At 38.4% G+C, this 19,081-nt stretch overlaps 1 protein-coding gene across 3 annotated transcripts in view; it reads right to left on the reverse strand.

Moving 5' to 3' along the window:
• Positions 1-19,081, reverse strand: part of PRUNE2 (prune homolog 2 with BCH domain) — a gene marked incomplete at its 3' end in the record, with an annotated part of 138,904 nt that overhangs the window by 85,916 nt on the left and 33,907 nt on the right. For all 3 annotated transcript variants that reach the window (XM_082013550.1, XM_082013549.1, XM_082013551.1), the window contains exons 4-6: positions 18,621-18,784; positions 10,565-10,717; positions 8,412-8,506 (exon numbers count right to left, since the gene is read on the reverse strand). In XM_082013550.1, coding sequence (XP_081869676.1) covers positions 8,412-8,506; positions 10,565-10,717; positions 18,621-18,784 — 412 coding nt within the window. The remainder of the gene's footprint in view (positions 1-8,411; positions 8,507-10,564; positions 10,718-18,620; positions 18,785-19,081) is intronic.

Raw genomic sequence — 19,081 nt, forward strand, 5'->3', positions numbered from 1 at the left:
CCCGCATCTCTCTCTCACTTCCTGTGGATGGAACTGCTGTCTTCTGCAGTAATGCAACACTAATACTAGCAAACCCAAAACAAGTCTTTTCATTTATAGCTGGAATGATATTGTAATCTTGGATCAACAGTTTAACATTCTAATTAAGTTGTTTCCCCCACAATAGCGAAGAAAAAACATAAACTGATTAGCAGGAAATGAAATTTAACCTTTCTGTAATATTCATATTGTTGTTATCCCTAACTATTACCAGTTCCTATATTCTCATGCATTATGGCCAGATCTTAAAATATTAAATGTCCAAGTTAGGTCTGACATTGAAATTTTTAAAAAGTGTATTGTATTTCATAGAAAAAAACCTCTTTTTTATGCTGAACATTTCTCAAAACAGCACCTCCCGCTGTCAATGTCTATGCCACATGAGCAGCTGAGCTGAGATGCTACTGACAAGAACTAGAAGAGTACACAAATGATAAATTAGTCAGCTTTGTAGAAGTCAGGAATGTAGTCCAATAATGATACTGTAGATGATAGCATTTTCTTTAGCTGAGAGATAGTGCGTATTATACAGCTGCGTTTCATAAAGAAACTATCTTTATTTATTGAAATACATTTCATAAATGACACAAAAAATACAGTTTATCTTCTTGAACAATGTAGTTGTAAACACAAGCACATTTTCACTGTAATGTTAGTAGATTAAGCTAATGTCTGTGCTTATTCCTTTAATAATTCTCATAGTTATTTTACTTTGTTTATTAACTTTTGAACAAAGATTGAACAAAACCAGTAAAGGCAAAATCAGAAACAATAGCACGGGGCAAATTTAGACACAAATTATAACAGATCAAGTCTATTCAGTTTCATCAGACACTGAAATAAACTGAAATACTACATACATACCATTGCAGACCTGGTATCACCATATACCTCGTGCATTCTTAAAGAGATACTGCAAGTACAAAATCTCTGATGCTTCTGGCTTACTGTAAGTTATGACAGCAGTACAGAATAAAATAACCAAATACACCTTGCAAAAATGACTGTTGAATAAATCATTATTTAACAATTTAAACACAGGCTGAATTGGACTGATTGATAAATATAATGGTCTCAACCAGTTTTACAAGTTTACATTTTCCTCACATCGCAAGGAACCATAATGAACACCTTGCCTGACATTCTACATGACTTCATGCAAAAACATCTCACTGAGTAGGGGAACCTTAGCTCGTACCACCCCCACATCATCTTCTGGAAGGTCTTGATTGTAAAACAACAAGCAATCCTGATAATCACTGTAATCAATGTAACTTTTGCTGCCATTTGATTTCACATAGTTAATTAGGAAGCCCTTAAAACAGTCTAAGGTTCTCCCCTTCTGTTTCCTTTCATACCTTTAGAGACAAGTAACTAACTACAACGGAGAATTCAGCAGGTCTGCCTCAACTCTCCACACCTTGGGTTGTACTCATTACAACTGGGGTACTTCGGCTGACCTGGGGCATCAACAACACAGCTACCATCCTCCAGAACATGGTAGTCTGACATTTAAACATGAGTATGATATTTACATTAATGCATGTTTGCCTGCCCTACTCAGTCCTATAAGGTGGTCACTTAACCATCCTAATACTTCAAAAAAAGCAAACAAACATATGTTCAAGCTTTGTTGTACTATATATGTTACAGGCAGATCTCACACACTGACATTTTAAGACCTTAATTAAAGTTGATTTATTTACAAATGGTATGTTTTCAACTCTCAGAAATGATGTATTTAATGTTTTATTTTTAAACACAATTAAAAAATAATATATAAATATATACATACTGCAAATGTAATACAGATAACAAATTCATTTAAGCCCATTTATGCACATTAGTGACACACCATGTGGCAGAAAGACTAGGACTACAAGAAGACCCCTTGGCGATTTATTTTATATTAAATCCCTAATGGCCTCTTCTCATCTTTGCAAAAATATGCACAAAAGTCCAGACTATGCAGCCATTGAAATGAATGGTTATTTATTTGCTAAACGAGAACCCTATGTTTAATGTTCCTTAGACATAAGGTACTCTGCAAAAGTCGCATTCCTACAGCTCCATACATCATTTATTTTACAGACCCTAACTTCTCACAACAGGCATCAGAAAAATATCTCTGAACAGCTATTGCTATTGTAAGTTGCTGAGAATTTTGTTTCCAATTCCATTACTGGGAGATTAAATGTTAACATGTTTACTTGGGGTTTTCTTCTTGTTTTGTTTTTAGCATTAAAAACAAATTCATGGACCAATCTGATGCCATTTAAAATACGTTTGTATTTATACTGCAAGAAAAACTTCCCAAATACATAACTATGGTCCAATCATTACAGACAGACAACAAAAGTTCAAACCTTCAAACAAACGTGTTGTAATCTCACTTAACGGTGTGCAGTAGTCTACCTAGCACCTGTTCAACATGCTCTAGCTGAGACAGATTCCTGATTTGCTTTACATAAGTATTAAAAGCATCACTTTTCATACTACACAAATAAAATTGTCCAAATTAGTAACATAGTTGCATGCCCTACTACTACTACAAAACAGCCTGAAAATTAAACTGCCTCTCTGAGATCAGACATTTCTATTCATTAGGAAGCAGATCCACTGTGTACTCAAACACTTCTAAATTTCCTAAGCTACTGTTGCTGGAACAAATTTCTGTGTTTCGGAGAATGTTTCTTGTGTTTTCTTCCACAAAGAGGAAAGTTGTTGCAAAGGCCAGAACTTTCCCTTGGTACCAGCCTCAACTCATTTGGACTGCTGGATGCTACCTAAGGACAGTCAAGCTCACTGTGCCGGCATGAACTTGCAGGTCATGTTCTTGGGGCAACAACAGTGGTGACAGCAGCCTCCATTGAGGCTCTGACATTTCCTCTAAATCTCTTAGTTGGCACCCCATAGAGGTGGCTCCAACCTTGCAATACTAAAAGATTACACAGCCTCTACAACCTGGAAACTGTCTTTATGAAGTATTCAGATACCATGGCCAGAAAGACGAGAACAAGAACTTCAACACATCAGTCAGCCTTCAGAATGTACATATTTCCTTGTCTCTAACAGTCAGCAGCAGACAATCATAGACTGTTTGCTTTGTTTTCAGCTGACTGCCCTGCTTCTCCCTGAAGAAACTCGATATTTTATCTTCCTAAGTGACTGGAAGTTCTGTGAGCATTTAGAATAAATTTTCATGAATTTGATTCAGATCTTAGTCCAACAAGCACATTATTAAGCTACAATATCATGAGCCTTTTCAACTAAACTGAACACTCATGAAACCTGGATTGTTCTTCTAGTGCACTAGACTTAAGCAAGCAGACAAAAGACTTCAGTTTACAAAGGAAGTATTCCTTTCTCAGGAAGAAAATTACTTTCACAGAAAGTCACAGTCAGAAGATATTTCTCATTTCCAAGAGAATTCCATCAGAGAACAAGCAAAATACACTCTCAGGGTTGTCGTAGTTTAACCCCAGCCAGCAACTAAGCCCCACGCAGCCACTCGTTCACTCGCTCCCACGGTGGGACGGGGGAGAGAATCGAAAGAGTAAAAGTGTGAAAACTCATGGGTTGAGATAAAGACAGTTTAACAGGTAAAGCAAAAGCCATGCACGCAAGCAAAGCAAAACAAGGAATTCATTCACCACTCCCCATGGGCAGGCAGGGGTTCAGCCATCTCCAGGGAAGCAGGGTGTCCTGGTTTCAGCCAGGGTAGAGTTAATTTTCTTCATAGAAGCTAGTGTGAGGCTATGTTTTGGATTTGGGATGAGAAACTGTTGATAAGGTGCTGATGTTCTGAGTTGTTGCTAAGTACTCAAGGACAGTCCAGCTTCTCATGCTGGCCTGCAGCGAGCAGGCTGGGGGTGCACGGGAAGCTGGGAGGGGACACAGCCGGGACAGCTGACCCAGGCTGGCCAAAGAGATATTCCATACCATATAACGTCATGCTCAGTATATAAAGCTGGGACGAAGAAGAAGGAAGGGGTGGAGGGACATTCAGAGTGATGGCATCTGTCTTCCCAAGAAACCATTACGCATGACAGAGCCCTGCTTCCCTGGAGATGGCTGAACTCAGGGCTCCAGCACGCGTAACCATTACTTGGGAAGACAAACGTCATCGCTCCAAATGTCCCCCCATCTCTTCCTTCTTCTTCACTCCAGCTTTATATACCAAGCATGACGTCATACAGTATGCAATATCCCTTTGGCCAGCCTGGGTCAGCTGTCCCGGCTCTGTCCCCTCCCAGTTTCCCGTGCACCCCCAGCCTACTCGCTGGCCGGCCAGCACGAGGAGCTGGACAGTCCTTGACAGCTTAGCAACAACCCAAAACATCAGCACGTTATCAACATTTTTTCAACCCAAATCAAAAACATAACCTCACACTAGCTTCTGTGTGAAGAAAATTAACTCTATCCCGGCTGAAACCAGGACAAGAGTATAACATAATGTAACAGAAATTAACTGCAATGCATGCACTGAATTATGCTACAATATCGTATGGGTAATCATTATTATAACTCGGGGAAACTGTTAGGTAGTTTCCTAACAAAAGGAACAAAAAGGCAAAGGCAACAAAAATAACTGTGGTCTGGGCACTGTCACTTTTGTCACTCTCTTGAAAAAATGCTGCTATGCCTATGAAATCCAAGTAGCATACACTTTGGCAGCTAGTCAGTAGAGACACCGGTCTGATTTCAACTTACAGCTTTAATGCCACCTGGATCCAGGAAGCCCAGATCCAAAGGTAGTTATCTCAGTAAACACAAAGCTGCATATCGACACACTATAGAAACCTAAACACATCCATACGAAATGCCTTCTCTGCCTTTATCGCTGATGACAACACTGTCTATTCCTTTAATATTTGAAAGATTCCCTTTTACCAATACAGTTAAAAATCAGTTGACAACTAGTAAGCCAACAGACAATGTATGTAAATCACAGACTGATGACTGGTATCAATATGTACATACAAATAAAGCACTGAGATCAACTGCACTACTCTTTTTGCATTCATGTCTTTCTTCATGAGAAACAGGAGAGCTGGAGTGTACCTGCATGTGTCCTACATGTCTGAGTATTGCTATGCATTAGTACTAGAAGTAATTATGACTATTAACTTATTAATGACTTATTAGTTACCACCATTTCCTTCCTTATAAAGTCCATGGCTTAGCAAACATTCCCACAGACACTAGGAAATCTGTATCAAAACTAATAAAAATGGGGTTTATAGCAACATATCTAACATAAGCTTCAATTAATTTAAATTCACAGCACATTTATGAAATAAAAGATTAACATCTTCATTTACAGAGGGAAAACTGAGGAAACTATTTATTTAACATAGGAAATCAGCACTAGAGAGGGAAAGGAATCACAGAATCACAGAATGGTAGGGGTTGGAAGGGACCTCTGAAGATCAGCTGGTCCAACCTCCCTGCCAAGGAAGGATCACCTAGGGCACAGGAACGTGCCCAGTCGGGTTTTGAAGGTCTCCAGAGAAGGGGACTCCACAACCGCTCTGGGCAGCCCGTTCCAATGCTCCATCACCCTCACAGTAAAGAAGTTTTTCCTCATGTTGAGGTGGAACTTCCTGTGCTGCAGTTTGTGCCCATTGTCCCTCGTCCCATCACTGGGCACTACTGCAAAGAGGCTGGCTCCATCCTCCTGACAGCCACCCCTCAGATATTTATAGACATTCATAAGGTCCCCTCTCAGCCTTCTCTTCTGCAGACTAAACAGCCCCAGGTCTCTCAGCTTTGCTTCATACAAGAGATGTTCCAGTCCCTTAATCATCTTCGTAGCCCTCCATTGGACCCTCTCTAAAAGTTCCCTGTCTCTCTTGAACTGGGGAATTTAGCTCCAGGTCAAGACTTTGCTAAGAAGAGCACCCATCCTCTCAAAATGACAGAATTTTTTCAGAATCTACTTTCAATAAAGATCTGTAAAACTTTCCTAGAGTCCTAATAAAAACAGAAATAAGGAAAACTTAGAATCATTTGAGTATGTGCTACTAAGGTGTGACATTTGTTAGAATATCAAACTTTCTGATCTCTGTCTTCACTATTGTGAAACTCTGACTGAAATCAGAGCTTCAGTGTTGAGCTGCAACACTTTGCACTCTTCATAACGCATGTCCAACACAGCAAGGGATACATGCTTGTGACCAGCTTACTCTACCCAACTTTAATCATATAATCATCATCTTTGCTTTTAGCAGTATCACCTACATGGTAGACCATTGAAACAAAGCAAATGATCAAGCCTACTGAAAGCACTTTAACAAAAGATACTTTTGCATAGCTGTTGATTCAAAAAAAAGATTAAAATTGACCTTGTGAGATTTCTGAAGAAGCAAACATATTAGAGATTCAACACGTGCAGCAAAGCCAAGCCTGTTCTTCATGTTCCGTTAATGTTTAATTAGGTAGTGTCTGTAGAGGACTTTGAGGAAGAATAACAAATTACCATTAGTATTGCTGAGAAAATCCTGAAGTCATTAAAGTTTGTGTGTTATGAGTTTGCAACAGATTTCTACTGAATAGACATACAGGTCTTGACAGTTTTGTCTGTAATTCCCTTATATGTAATATGCTTCTGATACTGGGTGAAGTAACTAGTGCAGAATGTTTTTACAAGTCACTTCCATTACCACCATGCAGACCATATCACCCTTGGCTCTAATAAGAGCAAATAAAAAAGGTCTTGTGCTGGTCAAGCACTGTAAATCAAGGAGTTGAGAAAATGGAGCTTAGATCTGTGGAGTGCAAAGCCTGCATTCTACACAGTTTATTAAATAAGTTAAAAGGAAAATAAATAAAATGAAAATGTAACACTAAAGCTAGCTCCTAATTACTAGCCGTGTGTCTACCATTCACTGAAACTGACAGAAAAAAATAGAAAAAATTAAAACAAATGAAGAGGAAGATTTTATTATTAAGAATATTTAAAAATCCCATTTCCACTTTTGGGGATTTATCTTACACTACTCCTTCCCCACCCCCTTTCCTCCCAATCTTGGCATAATTTTCAGGGGCAAATTTATGGTTCATAAAGCAGTGCAGGTTTGCTGGCTGGTAAAGATTGCCTGGCATTGAGGAACTAACCAAGAAGCCAACAGATTCTGCTTCATTTCTTGAAGCTTTGCTACCCTATTTGCTTTGTATATTTTAGTATCCAAGCAGAAATCTATGGATAATTATTACCTGGATTGCACCACAAACATCTTCAGCCACAGAAGCACCTTATTTTATTTTTTGTAAAATGCATCACAAAAGACATGTTGTAAGAAATCTCATAGGATATACACAGGGAAGAACTATTGAAGTGATTTTTTTTTTGTATTATTTGAGGTCAAATAAAGTTTTGATTAAAGTAAAATGCAATAGTAGAAGATGACAACTTCTGTTGCATGTCAAATACTTTTGCATGTGTGACCTTCAGGCAAATGGTGAGACTGTAAATTGCAAACACGTATTCTGCAAAAGGGTCTCTGTTGTTGAGATTTTCTTCAATCTAGTTAGTTTTATTATTAAACAGTATGCAAACCTCCATCAGAAGTAATGCTGCCATGTCATACTTGTTCAGTGATCTAGACATTAATATTTTACATAATAGCCAGTAATATTTGAATCTACTTCAGGTCAAGGTAAATACCTACTGATATCCATAACGCAAATTATCTTGAAATAATGATACAAAACATACTACACAAAAATTTTCCCTAAGCAATTACAAATGTTTGGGACTGGTCAAGAAAGAAAATACAAGCAGCCACTCTCAGGCTGTCTCAGGGATACTCATAAAGACAAATCTATAGTTTTGATCCAGAAGGTCAAAATTCTAGGAACTTCAGCCCCATCGACATCCTTTTGTTTCTACCAATGTTTTCAGTTAGGCAATGTGGCAAAGGACACACTTCATTATACAGTTTCATGATAGGTTTATAGAAGGCACGAAAGAACATCCCCTCCTCTCAAAAAGCTGAGATTAAATATTAGAGTGCCTTTATAAATTGCGTGCCATACTGCAAGTGAAAAGTAGGACAAAGTCCTAGTTAGTAACTACCTACTGAAGTACGACAGAAAGCTCACACCTTCAGTTCTCCCAAAGGCTGCAATTTGCTGATGCCATTGTTTTAACACACCATGGTACAGACTAACAGGAAGGAGCAACCAGATGCATAATAATCTAAGTCAGACTACAAACAGCTACTGCTTCTCTCCAGGTTAATTAAATCACTGACAATTCTGCTCATATATAATCTTGAGAAAATAACTGGCTCAAAATCTTTGTTAAAGAACCATCTCCATATGCAATAGGGCTGTTTACCAACTACGTTGTTTAGGTTTCCTCTTACCTCCAGTGTCATGTACACAGTGCTAATTGCTACTTTGATTTCTCCATCTGAAATCTCCTTGAGATCCTTCAGCATAACCTCCTCAATACTTACACCTGTTTGAGAAGAGAAAGGAACTTCAATACATACAAGTTTCTACAGCTGAGTAGATGCAGCAACATAAATTAAAAACACAGCTTAGACCTTAACATTGAGCCTTCTGTATTTTATGACATCCTATGAGAAAATTAAAACCAACATTAATATTTCAATACCTAATGTGTCCAGAGGGATTTTTTAAGCAAGGAAGAGATTTAAAGGCAGAGGAATAGGGACGAGCAAAGGATGAAGAATTAAGTGTCCTGCAATGAAGTTGTGTGAACGCTCACATTTTTTAAGCAAACTGAATTCCAGTTGATGATAAATGTATAGATAGACCATTCCTATGGTCTAATATGAAATACTAATAAGAAACACTTCTGGAATGAGTAATATATCGAAAAGTACATGTGGAATACTATGGTATTTAGAAATATTTAGAAGCAAAGCACTTAAGATATTCTGTACACACAGTCATTCAACCTTTCTGACCTTCTTCACAAATTGATACCAACACCAATGGGGTTTTCTTATGTACATCAAATGGTGAATGAACCAATTAGATGTTTATGTACCACAGAAACAGAAGTACATATTATCATTAGAAATAACAGTGTAAAATTGGAATTGCTTCACATTGCAACCAGACATGTTGATATGTTTAACTACAATGTATTGAAAATCTACTTGACTGAGTTTCTCTAATGGGAGATGTCTGTCTAAAATGCTGTAAGGATTCTCAAAATAAATATATATCACGTATAGGAACATGGTCATATCACATGATCAAAAATACAGACACGATAGCCAAATGACTATATAAAGAAAGCTGCAAGCCACTTCAGTGTAGGGTAGCAACTAAAACGTCCAAAGACTTTTAAAGCCCCGCAGCATAACATCCAAAATGTGTTTGCATGACTGATTTTTGAGGGAGCCAAATACCAACCTATGCCAAAGAAAATAATACTCTCATTATTGCTCCTGTATAGTCCAGATACTGCATTCATTCTAATGACAAGATAAACTGTCTAATGTTTACATATTTATTATATTTATGCATCTGTCCTATAAAAATATTTATAGGTAACCTGTAGACTTACTGGTGGGCTACAGTCCACCGTGCCTTAAATAACAAACAAATTCATGAATTTTAGGCCAATAAATCATGACTTCTGCATGCAACTGAGAACTTTTTTGATGAATTGTCCTAATACTGACAGGTAAAAAAACTACCAGGTAAGGGAGCCTTCTCACTCTGAATTCAGATGAGAGGATTCTGCAGATGGGTGGATAAAGAACGGCAAAAAATAAAAAGACTATGAGTCTGCATGGACGCTGTGCATACCTGATATATCTAACAAAGAAACACAGTGATTCAATACTCACTCTTTGGTAACAACTTGGTAGCAAATACCATTTAACAAAGACAGTAAAAACTGTGAGAGTTATTGCAACAATTTTCTTCAGGCTCCAAAAACCCTTCTTCACAAGCCTGATACCAAATTTTGGGTTCAAACATTCCCACTTTTGATCACTGAAAAAAACGACGACTGTGTTCAGCTATTTCTAGCAGAAGGAAATGAAAGAACTGCCATTTTCCCACTGCTTCCTTAATGTTAGTCTAATGTTAGTCTAAAGTAAAATCCACTTCAACTGTGCACAGCCCTTGATAAATCTGGCAAGGTTCAGAAGGTAAAATCCATGCCCACACCATATAGGCAATTGCAGCTCGGTTTCTGCACGTGGGCTGATGCACTGATTATGCCTCTATATTTCATCAACACAAATTACTGACTAGCATATACACTTGTAAAAGCAATATATGAAATAAATTAATGTTTACTTTATCTGTAAATGGAATACAAGATTATTTAGGAGTTCAGTAGTTCCTCAACAGGAATCACAATTCCATGATTCAGAATGTAAGCCACTTATTTTTAAAATTAAATATAATATATGTAACTGTCAATGAAGATAGCATGCTGCAAGTATTTTCACCACATACAACCAGCTGATATATTCTGATACAGTTGCGAAACTCAAGGTCTGAAAAATGGAAGCAAGTTGCACACTACCTTGTGGATTAAACTGAGTCTCCTGGAGAACAGAGATAATTTGCTCTCGTGGGGGAAGATCTGGAAACTTTTCCTCTAGGATTGACAGCACTTTCTCCTGCTGCTCTGTAATTCTGTCAGCCTCCAAAGACATGCACTTGAAGAGAATGCTTCCTGAAACATCAAAAGATAAAAACCAATGCCTCCTTGTAAACAGCGAAGCGGTACTACAGAAACAAGAATGTCTACTGTATCGCCACGCAAGCCTTCTCCTTCTTGGAGGTTGTTTCCACTGACAAGTTCACTGAATTAGACATTGAATGCTTTTCACACAGAAACACCCTCCTAACGTGAAGACAGTTTCTAAGATCTGAACTGGGTGGCTTGTCAGGGCCTACGCTACAGCTAAGTAAGCTGGTGCCAGTGCTGCCACAGTGTGCAGCATGCTTCTGTAGGTCCAACGCAGCTCTGCGGCACGGCCAGCAGCAAGTGGTGGGACGCTCTCTGAGCGTTAGACCAAGTGTTGGTATGCTTGGAAACAGTAAATCCACATTGCCAACCTTCCTTCTACAGACATGTCAGTGAACTGCTACAATGGACTAAGGAAGACATTTTTTATGATGAAGGTGGTGAGGCACTGGAACAGGTTACCCAGAGAAGTTGTGGATGCCTCATCCGTTGAAGTGTTCAAGGTCAGGTGGGACGGGGCTTCAAGCAACCTGATCTAGTGAAAGATGTCCATGCACGTGGCCAGGGGCCTGGACTAGATGATCTTAAAGTCATTGGTCATTTTGGTGTAGCTGACTCCAGCTAATTCCTCATCAATGAAGATACCAGAAAAGCACAGCACATTCAGCCAGACAAAATGAAGCATTCAATTTTAAAACTTAAGAGAAATGTTATCCAATAAATAACTTCACCATAATTGGTACGCTCTTGCAATACAGCAGTGAGTTTGATGTCTTTTCAGACAACTACGTGCTGCATATATTCTATCCTGGATGTGAAACATTCCTGATGGGTCAAGGTTTAAAGTCACCCTTTCATTCCCTGGAGATATTTATTAATATACCCGAAGCTAGCCTTCACTTCCAATTACTCACACTAAATTATGGATAATAAAATCTTATACTTCAGCATTGAAAATATTTATTACTGTACTGTGCACAGGGATTTCAGACAAGCATATGATTGCATTGCATCATGCTAGGTCAATGAGTAAATCAGTACAATAGTATAAGATAGTTATTGTAAACCAAAATGTTCAGGCTTTAGCACAGAGCCAAGAGATGAAAAGAAAAACCTGAACACAGCCATCCTCAATCTCACTAAACTGACTAGGACTCAAACATCTAATATGTATTCGTTTTTCTCCTAAATCGCCATCACATAAAGTAACAAAAAGCATTTCTTCAAAAGTCATGAAGCACTTGTAATATGAAACAATTTTGGCATGCTAAGTACACACCTCCTTATTAGACAAGTCCTGTGTGGATTAAATAATAAGAAACGCTTAACAAGCCAAAAGCTGATCCCTATCAGATATTAATTTCTGGAAATTCACATACATGAAATTCCATTCTGTGTTTCTGTTATAGATACTGTAACTGTCAATATTCTTTTAATTCTCAGTGTCCCTTTCTTTATGCCAGTTTTATCATCACTTTAAGACAAGGCTCCTGCCCTATTTGATAGTACCAAAAATATTAAAGAATTACAGACTAATACTAACTAATACTAGCTAACTAATACTAATATACACAATACTAACCCAGACTGACATTTGTAAATGCAGGTACACAAAGCATGGCTCCACAGCAAGCACATTTCAGATGTCTACCGACAAATAACTGATATGTAAAGCACCCAAGCTATCCATACATATTAGCAAGGCCTATTTTTCAATCCCTTTTGTATGATCAATCATCAGCCTCCAGGATAATTCACCTAAAAATGCCCCTTCGCCATTCCCACCTCTAACCAGACAAGAGTGCCTACGGCATATTCTTGTCCATACCTTAGGAAGGGCGGTGACCAGAATGAGTTAGATGGCCCACAGCACACTCCCAGTCAGCACAGAGCTGCACCTGGATAAATGGCAGCTCAAGGACCAGGATGCATGAATTACTTTAGCAACAGCAATCTTCTGCTTTTCCAGCACCCTTTTCTTCTTCCTCCAGGAGCAGACAGGGAAATTGCTCGTGCACACACAAAGGAAATTGAGAGTCCAGCAGAAAGCACTGGACCTACAACACATGCTCAAATTCATCATACAATTACCTACTGGAGGGAGGCTGTAGCGTATCCCGTACAGCCTCCCAGCAGCACTAGGATGAGCCAGGCAGTCTGTCCATCTGCATAGGTCCTCAGACTCACAATGTGTCAAATTTTGACTGCCGCAGCTGTGCATGCTTCAGCAGGGGAGAGTATTTGTGGAAGACCGAGAACAGAAAATCTTAACGCAACATACTGGAAAATGCAGTAAAGCAAGACGTGTGAGTTGTATATCAATCAAGCTCATCAGTTTTGAATCAACATGACGTGAGCTTCGTTGTCTGACTAATTATACAGATATAACTACTGTGTAGTGGGTTCAGTGTCAGGTCAGCAACTTCTGATTCATTTTAGCTCCATATACCAGAAACCATTCCAACCTAATTACAGGATTGATTGTGAATTGAGCAATAACTATACCAGAGTTTTTATCCAGTCAGTCTTGGATTTCAACTAAACTATTAGACAAATGCAGAACTATATCCTTCCTAAAACATAATAAAAGCTCAACCATATAGAAACAGTCAAATGAAGAACGTTTCTGAGTCTCAGAATTTAAGGAAAAGTATTTTTTCCTGTTTCTCACAGAAACAATTCACAAACTATTATAATAAAATGGAATAGATTATTATTTAATTAACCTTTTTTCCATGTCAGTATTTCAAACAGGTAACGTACCCAGTCAGCACAGGGTACAGTTCCTACTGTGAAGTTCAGGGCTGGACCACTGACTAGCTCCAGGCCCAATGTAGCCCAGCCCTTCTATCGTCAAGAAAAAGGGTACTGGGAGGCAAGACAGGAAAGGAGTTGAGCGAAGAAAGGTCTCATATTTCTGCAACTGCAGGAAACAGGAGAACTGTCAGCAGAATGCTGTGGTTACACCAAGACAGGTTTTAGCAGCCAGTATCTGACTGTGATTTTAGCAACTGCCTGACCCACAGCAGCTATGCAGCACCAAAAATCATCAGAAGTATCCTTTTGCTAAAATAATACATGGATATCTTTCACACCAAAGCAGATCTACTATAGTGTTGCAGCAGCATTGCTCGTGCCAATAAAACTACCTTAATTCTCCTGAACACCTGGATTGGTGGAAGGAAACTTTTATATTACTTATCTCTTCCCCAGACAAAAGGGATGGAAAGATTGCCTAGGACATACTACAGCAGCATTTCACAGGTATCAGTGTGCATTTGTCTTTTGCTTTCACATTTGTAACAAATTCTTGGTTTCTTCAATGGTAAGGCCATCTTGGATTTGATCTCACCTTTGGCAGGACACAGACATGACTGTAAAGTTGTAAAATCAGAATGTGTTTAGACATGCACTATTACTGCAGCATCTAACTAGGAGCCTTTGCCTTTCACTGCTCAGTTTGTCAATCCCTTTGCTTATTTTCATCAGGGGTGACATCTTCAAAGAGCAAAGCAAACTTAGAAATCAGGGGATTTATCACTTAATACAAGAATGAAATGCAGTCAGCCTGAAACAATGCCTCATCATAGGCAGACACCTTAGAAAGGTTTTTAAAAGGCTGTTTTTCCCACTTGTCACAGCAATACTGTAGTGTTTGCAATTGCTAATTTCTCTACTAGGATTAAAGCCAGAAAAGGATCCTTCTCAAATCAATAGGGTGTCAGCAATCCCTAAAATCAACATTTATTCTTCCTTCATTCTTTAATACTATGCTCATCAGCAGGAAAGGCAGGCACACATGTCTGCTCTCCCAGGCATCCTCAGCCTCCCTCTGAGGGTTAGGATTCCAGGTAGTTCAGAAAAACAGTTCATCCAAGGTACTTTTGCCCAGCCAAAGGTCAGCAGTCCATTTAGTCATGTGCTCTCCTGTAAGTACCTGCTGTAAAAGAGATACATGGGCTCAGAAATCTCCTGCAGATTTTACCGAGTGCTGGTGCAACTCCCCCAGGGTTTCTGAAAGCATAATGGAGGCTGCTCTGTCTGCTGACAAGCACAGAAAAAAGAAATATGTAATAGGTAATACAAGATTTAATATCATTTCTTGTGTGCATCACACTACATTATGGAGTTTTTTTTCCAAAGGAGAGGTCACTAGAAAATAGACTAGGACTCTTAAAAAAATGTGCATTTTATTCTTTTTTGCAAAGCAGTTTGGAAGTGGAGCACTAGTTTTGCCAAAAGCAATTGCTGTGCATTAATATTAAACATGATCTAATGAAGGCAGAAGTCGTTTTGGGAAAACATTAAGAACAGCACAACCATCTCCTGAATTATAAGTTTATGGCAGAGAGAAACAGTACAATGAAAATATAGGCATTTCTCCTGTCAAGGTTTTGTTCCATGACCTGGAAAAATAAAGGACAGGGAAAAAGGGAAAACCAACAGTCCCTCATGGAAAGTATATTTCAACGCTCCCCACCCTCAAAAAAACCCACAAGCCAAAACTGGAAAGTGGACCCACGCAAGCAGTCTTCATTGTAATTAACAGGAAAGTCACAAAGCTGGAATAAAATGTAATTTGGGGGGAGAAGGGGGAAGCATTGCCTCCAAGAAAACTCTTTCCATACATAAAAACACACTCCAAACAAATGCAGCATTCAGCACAGTTCAAAATGCTCCTTTCTTTCTGGCATAAATACTAAGGATGCGCCAGTTAGGGAACATGTAAATCATCCGATCGATGTATAAGACAGAACAAAAAAAAAAAAAAAAAAAAAGGCATCATTCCCAAAGTCCTTAAAAGGGCATTTCTTAACATTTGTCTGGGTGGCTAGAATAACAAACTAACCTTCTCTACTGAAAGTCAGACTGCCCCAACAGGGCACGAGAAGACCTCAACTATGCAGCCCATAACTAGCAAAAGCAGATTCACATAAAAAAAAAAAATGCTGATGCTCTTGCTGTAAATCTGTCTCTATTTACATGTTACAGTCTGCACCTTGTGGCATCCTTCAAGGCCTTATACAAATAAACATAAGGAGGCATTTTTGAGAGTGCACTGACCCAAGGTACCTGACAGCGAGTGCTTGGAATCACATCCTTGCCAGCTGGCTGCAACAAGAAAATGTAATGATTCAGCAGTTTAATGGATCTTGAGTTTGGCAGCAGTCCCCTTGTAAACATCTCTGGGGAAATAAAATAATACAGGCCCAAGACTCTGGCAGGTTTTATAATTGTTTGCTTCTGGCACAAATCCAGGGACAGCACAAGCTCTAACTTAAGGCAAGTATGTCTGTACAACACTGACTCTCCAAGCAGGCTCTATTCAAAGCCCAAGGGTAGAATTAACTTGTAGCATGGCTGACGGGGAGACAAAGACACCAGGAAAGCATTCAGCTGAAAAAAAGTCCTTAAACATTAAACTGTCTAAATCAATAATGCTCAGTTTCACAGGAGAAGTCTTTTTTCTTGACTTTTTTTTTTAAACACAGAAGAGCAGGTGAAGTTTGTTCAAAGTTGAAATATGGCAGGTTATAAACATCTACCTTTGTTAGTAGAATAAAAAAAAAATTGCTAACAGACTGTGAGAAAAAAGAAGTTTGAAAAAGAGGCAGCAAATGAAGCTGTCACAGAGACTACATGATAATCATTGGAACATGAGATATTTGTACTATCTTACAAGTCTTCTAGAAAAATACTCACGGGAAAGCCAGAAAATGAAAGATGAGTTCCCAGCTCAGAGACTCAGATGTTAGGATCTCTCAGACATTTTATGAAAATAAAATCCTAATTTATAGCGCTTTGACTTCCACGTTGTCCTTCTCTTCTGAACTTCCCCCAAAATTTATATATACTAAAAATATACAGGCTTACATTGGAAGTAACATAACACAGTGGGAAAAACCCAGTAGGACCTTTTCATTTGCTCTACGCCTGTGGAGTGCCACCAGAGAGAGACCATCCTGCAAGCCTCTATACACACATTCACTGGTAGTGGGAAGGAAGCACCCACCCCTCCTTCCAGACCATGATATGTGGTTTCTTTATTTCCTATGCTCACAGGTGAGATGAATTTCAAAAGCTATACTTTATGGGCAAGGACTTTGACTACAGGCCATAATATATACAGAGAAACACAAAAACTAGACTTGGGCAGGTCGTAGTTGATCTTTCCTTTCAGACTGGTTGTAGTTTGATCTGCCATCTACATACATTTATATCTAGGAATTTTTTTTTTTAATCTTATCAAAACTAGTAATGGGATTCACTGACTTTTCTGAATTTGCAGTGGAATGTTCTTAAGTGCCCTAAACCTTTTCTATTTTAAGAGACCCATAAGAGGACTCACTGTATTGCTTAGCCTTCTGTACGTACAAACTGTGTTACAGGGAGAAGTAGAAAAGCATCAAGTCACAAGTGCAGCTGTGTTTTGTTGTTTAGTCTTTGTCAATCATTTCTCATACCATGAAAGAGAAGCTATGCACAGACTCCTATATCCACTAAGTTACTCAAACATGCAATACAAAACACAATAATTAAAATGAAGTTACTATTATAAAAAAAAATTTTAGCTACTATCTCCCTCAAAACTGGAAGTGCTATCTCTAATGCAAATGCTTTCAATATTTCTCTAATAAAAGCACTTTATTTTAATTTGGATACAAAAGACTAGAGAGCCAAAACATACAGACACTTACAGCCATGTATAGTACTTGAACATGTTCTGGTCATTGTTCAGAGCACTGCCTGCTGACTTTATCCACCACCAAACAGGTATCCTGAGACATCCGCAAAAGCCTTTTTTGGTTCTGTCTCCAAAATAAATTGTTATGCTTGGTCATTTGCCTAGCTTCCTGGATACCTCAACAGAAATGGGAAGCTTACAAAAATATTTCATGGCAGGTTTACTAGAGCTTATTAGCATGGAAGACACTAAAAAAGCAGGCCAAATGCTGTGTTGCTGTTAATGCTTCTTCTATGGATTAATAAAGAAAAATAAAAATTACCTTTTGTAATTTCTCATAACACGCGCATTGCATTAGTTATCACAACGATGAGTACAATAACAAGCCAAGACTCCAGTAGCTTCTGAAATCTAAGTGTAGGCAAGTTTTCATAATCCTTGTTAAACATGCCTGCACTAATTTCTCAAAAGGACTTTTAACAGTTGCACATCAACTAAAACCTAAAACCTCTAAAATTTATTAAACACTATTAAAATTCAGTAAATAACTTAAAAGCAACAATCAGTTCTTTTTAACCCCAGTTTTATTTCCAGTTGAAGAGTTCTGCTGCAGCAAATAAACTGAGGAAACTAATGCAAACGATGAACTACGAAGACAGAAATGAAAACTCTTCTGACTGTCGAAGGCCCATCCTTTGTACTCTACTGGGCACGTGATACAAAAGAAAAGGCGAGCACAACGAAGATTTGGTTACAGCGTTTTTAAGTAGTAAAAGCTTCTCATCACGCCATTAAAACATCATTCTGTAAAAAGGAGAAGCTGTAACGTGTAAATATTAGATTCCAATCCATGTTGCTGTCCACAGGCAGGCAGAGCCGAACTGGCAGCACTGCACAGCCCCTGGAATCGACAAACCGCACAGCTTTTCCAGCTACCCAGCTGGTGTGTCGACAGCTCCATTTAATATTCTTGTCTAGTGATACAGCAAAGACCTCTCATGCCTATTTTTAAATGCACATTTTTAATATTCAATATAATGTTACTCTTTAACAAACTCTTTACTCCCTGCTTCTTTTATGAAGCTTCCCGTGGTCTTTAAAGGGATTGTTAACCAAAGAATGGATCACACTCTTTCTGCATGAGCAGATTCAGAAACACTCCATTAAACCTTTCAGTATTTAATATAAAGAGTAATCTCTCACCTCTGAGGAGATAAGCCAGTTGCTGAGTGATTAACTCTGGTGCTTCTTGAAGAATCTCTTTTACTACTAAAGAGGAAGACGACGCTTGTAACTCCAGGCTGCCGTCACACTGCTCATCTGGACTGATGACTCTGACAACAGCTGATTCCAAACTTTTATCCTCACTATTAAGCAAATTTAAAAATTATATATATTTTTTTTCTTTCTAGCTGCTTAGACATACCAGTAAAACAGTGCAAAAAATTTTTCAAAATTCTGCGCTATAAGACTATTATTATTGGTACTTTGAAGTCTGCTATAAAGCCAAAGAATGTGACAATGAAGTCCTAAAACTGTAATTTTTAATGAAGTGTTCTCAGTGGTTTTGTGGCCTGATACCTCACTAAGTAGTAAGAGCTAAATGTTTTTATGTCCATTAACAAAACCTTTAAAAATTAGCAATTTGAAAAAAATATTTCTAC

This window comes from Phaethon aethereus, assembly GCF_964289735.1.
Source record: "Phaethon aethereus genome assembly, chromosome: Z".
Lineage (NCBI taxonomy): Eukaryota > Metazoa > Chordata > Aves > Phaethontiformes > Phaethontidae > Phaethon > Phaethon aethereus.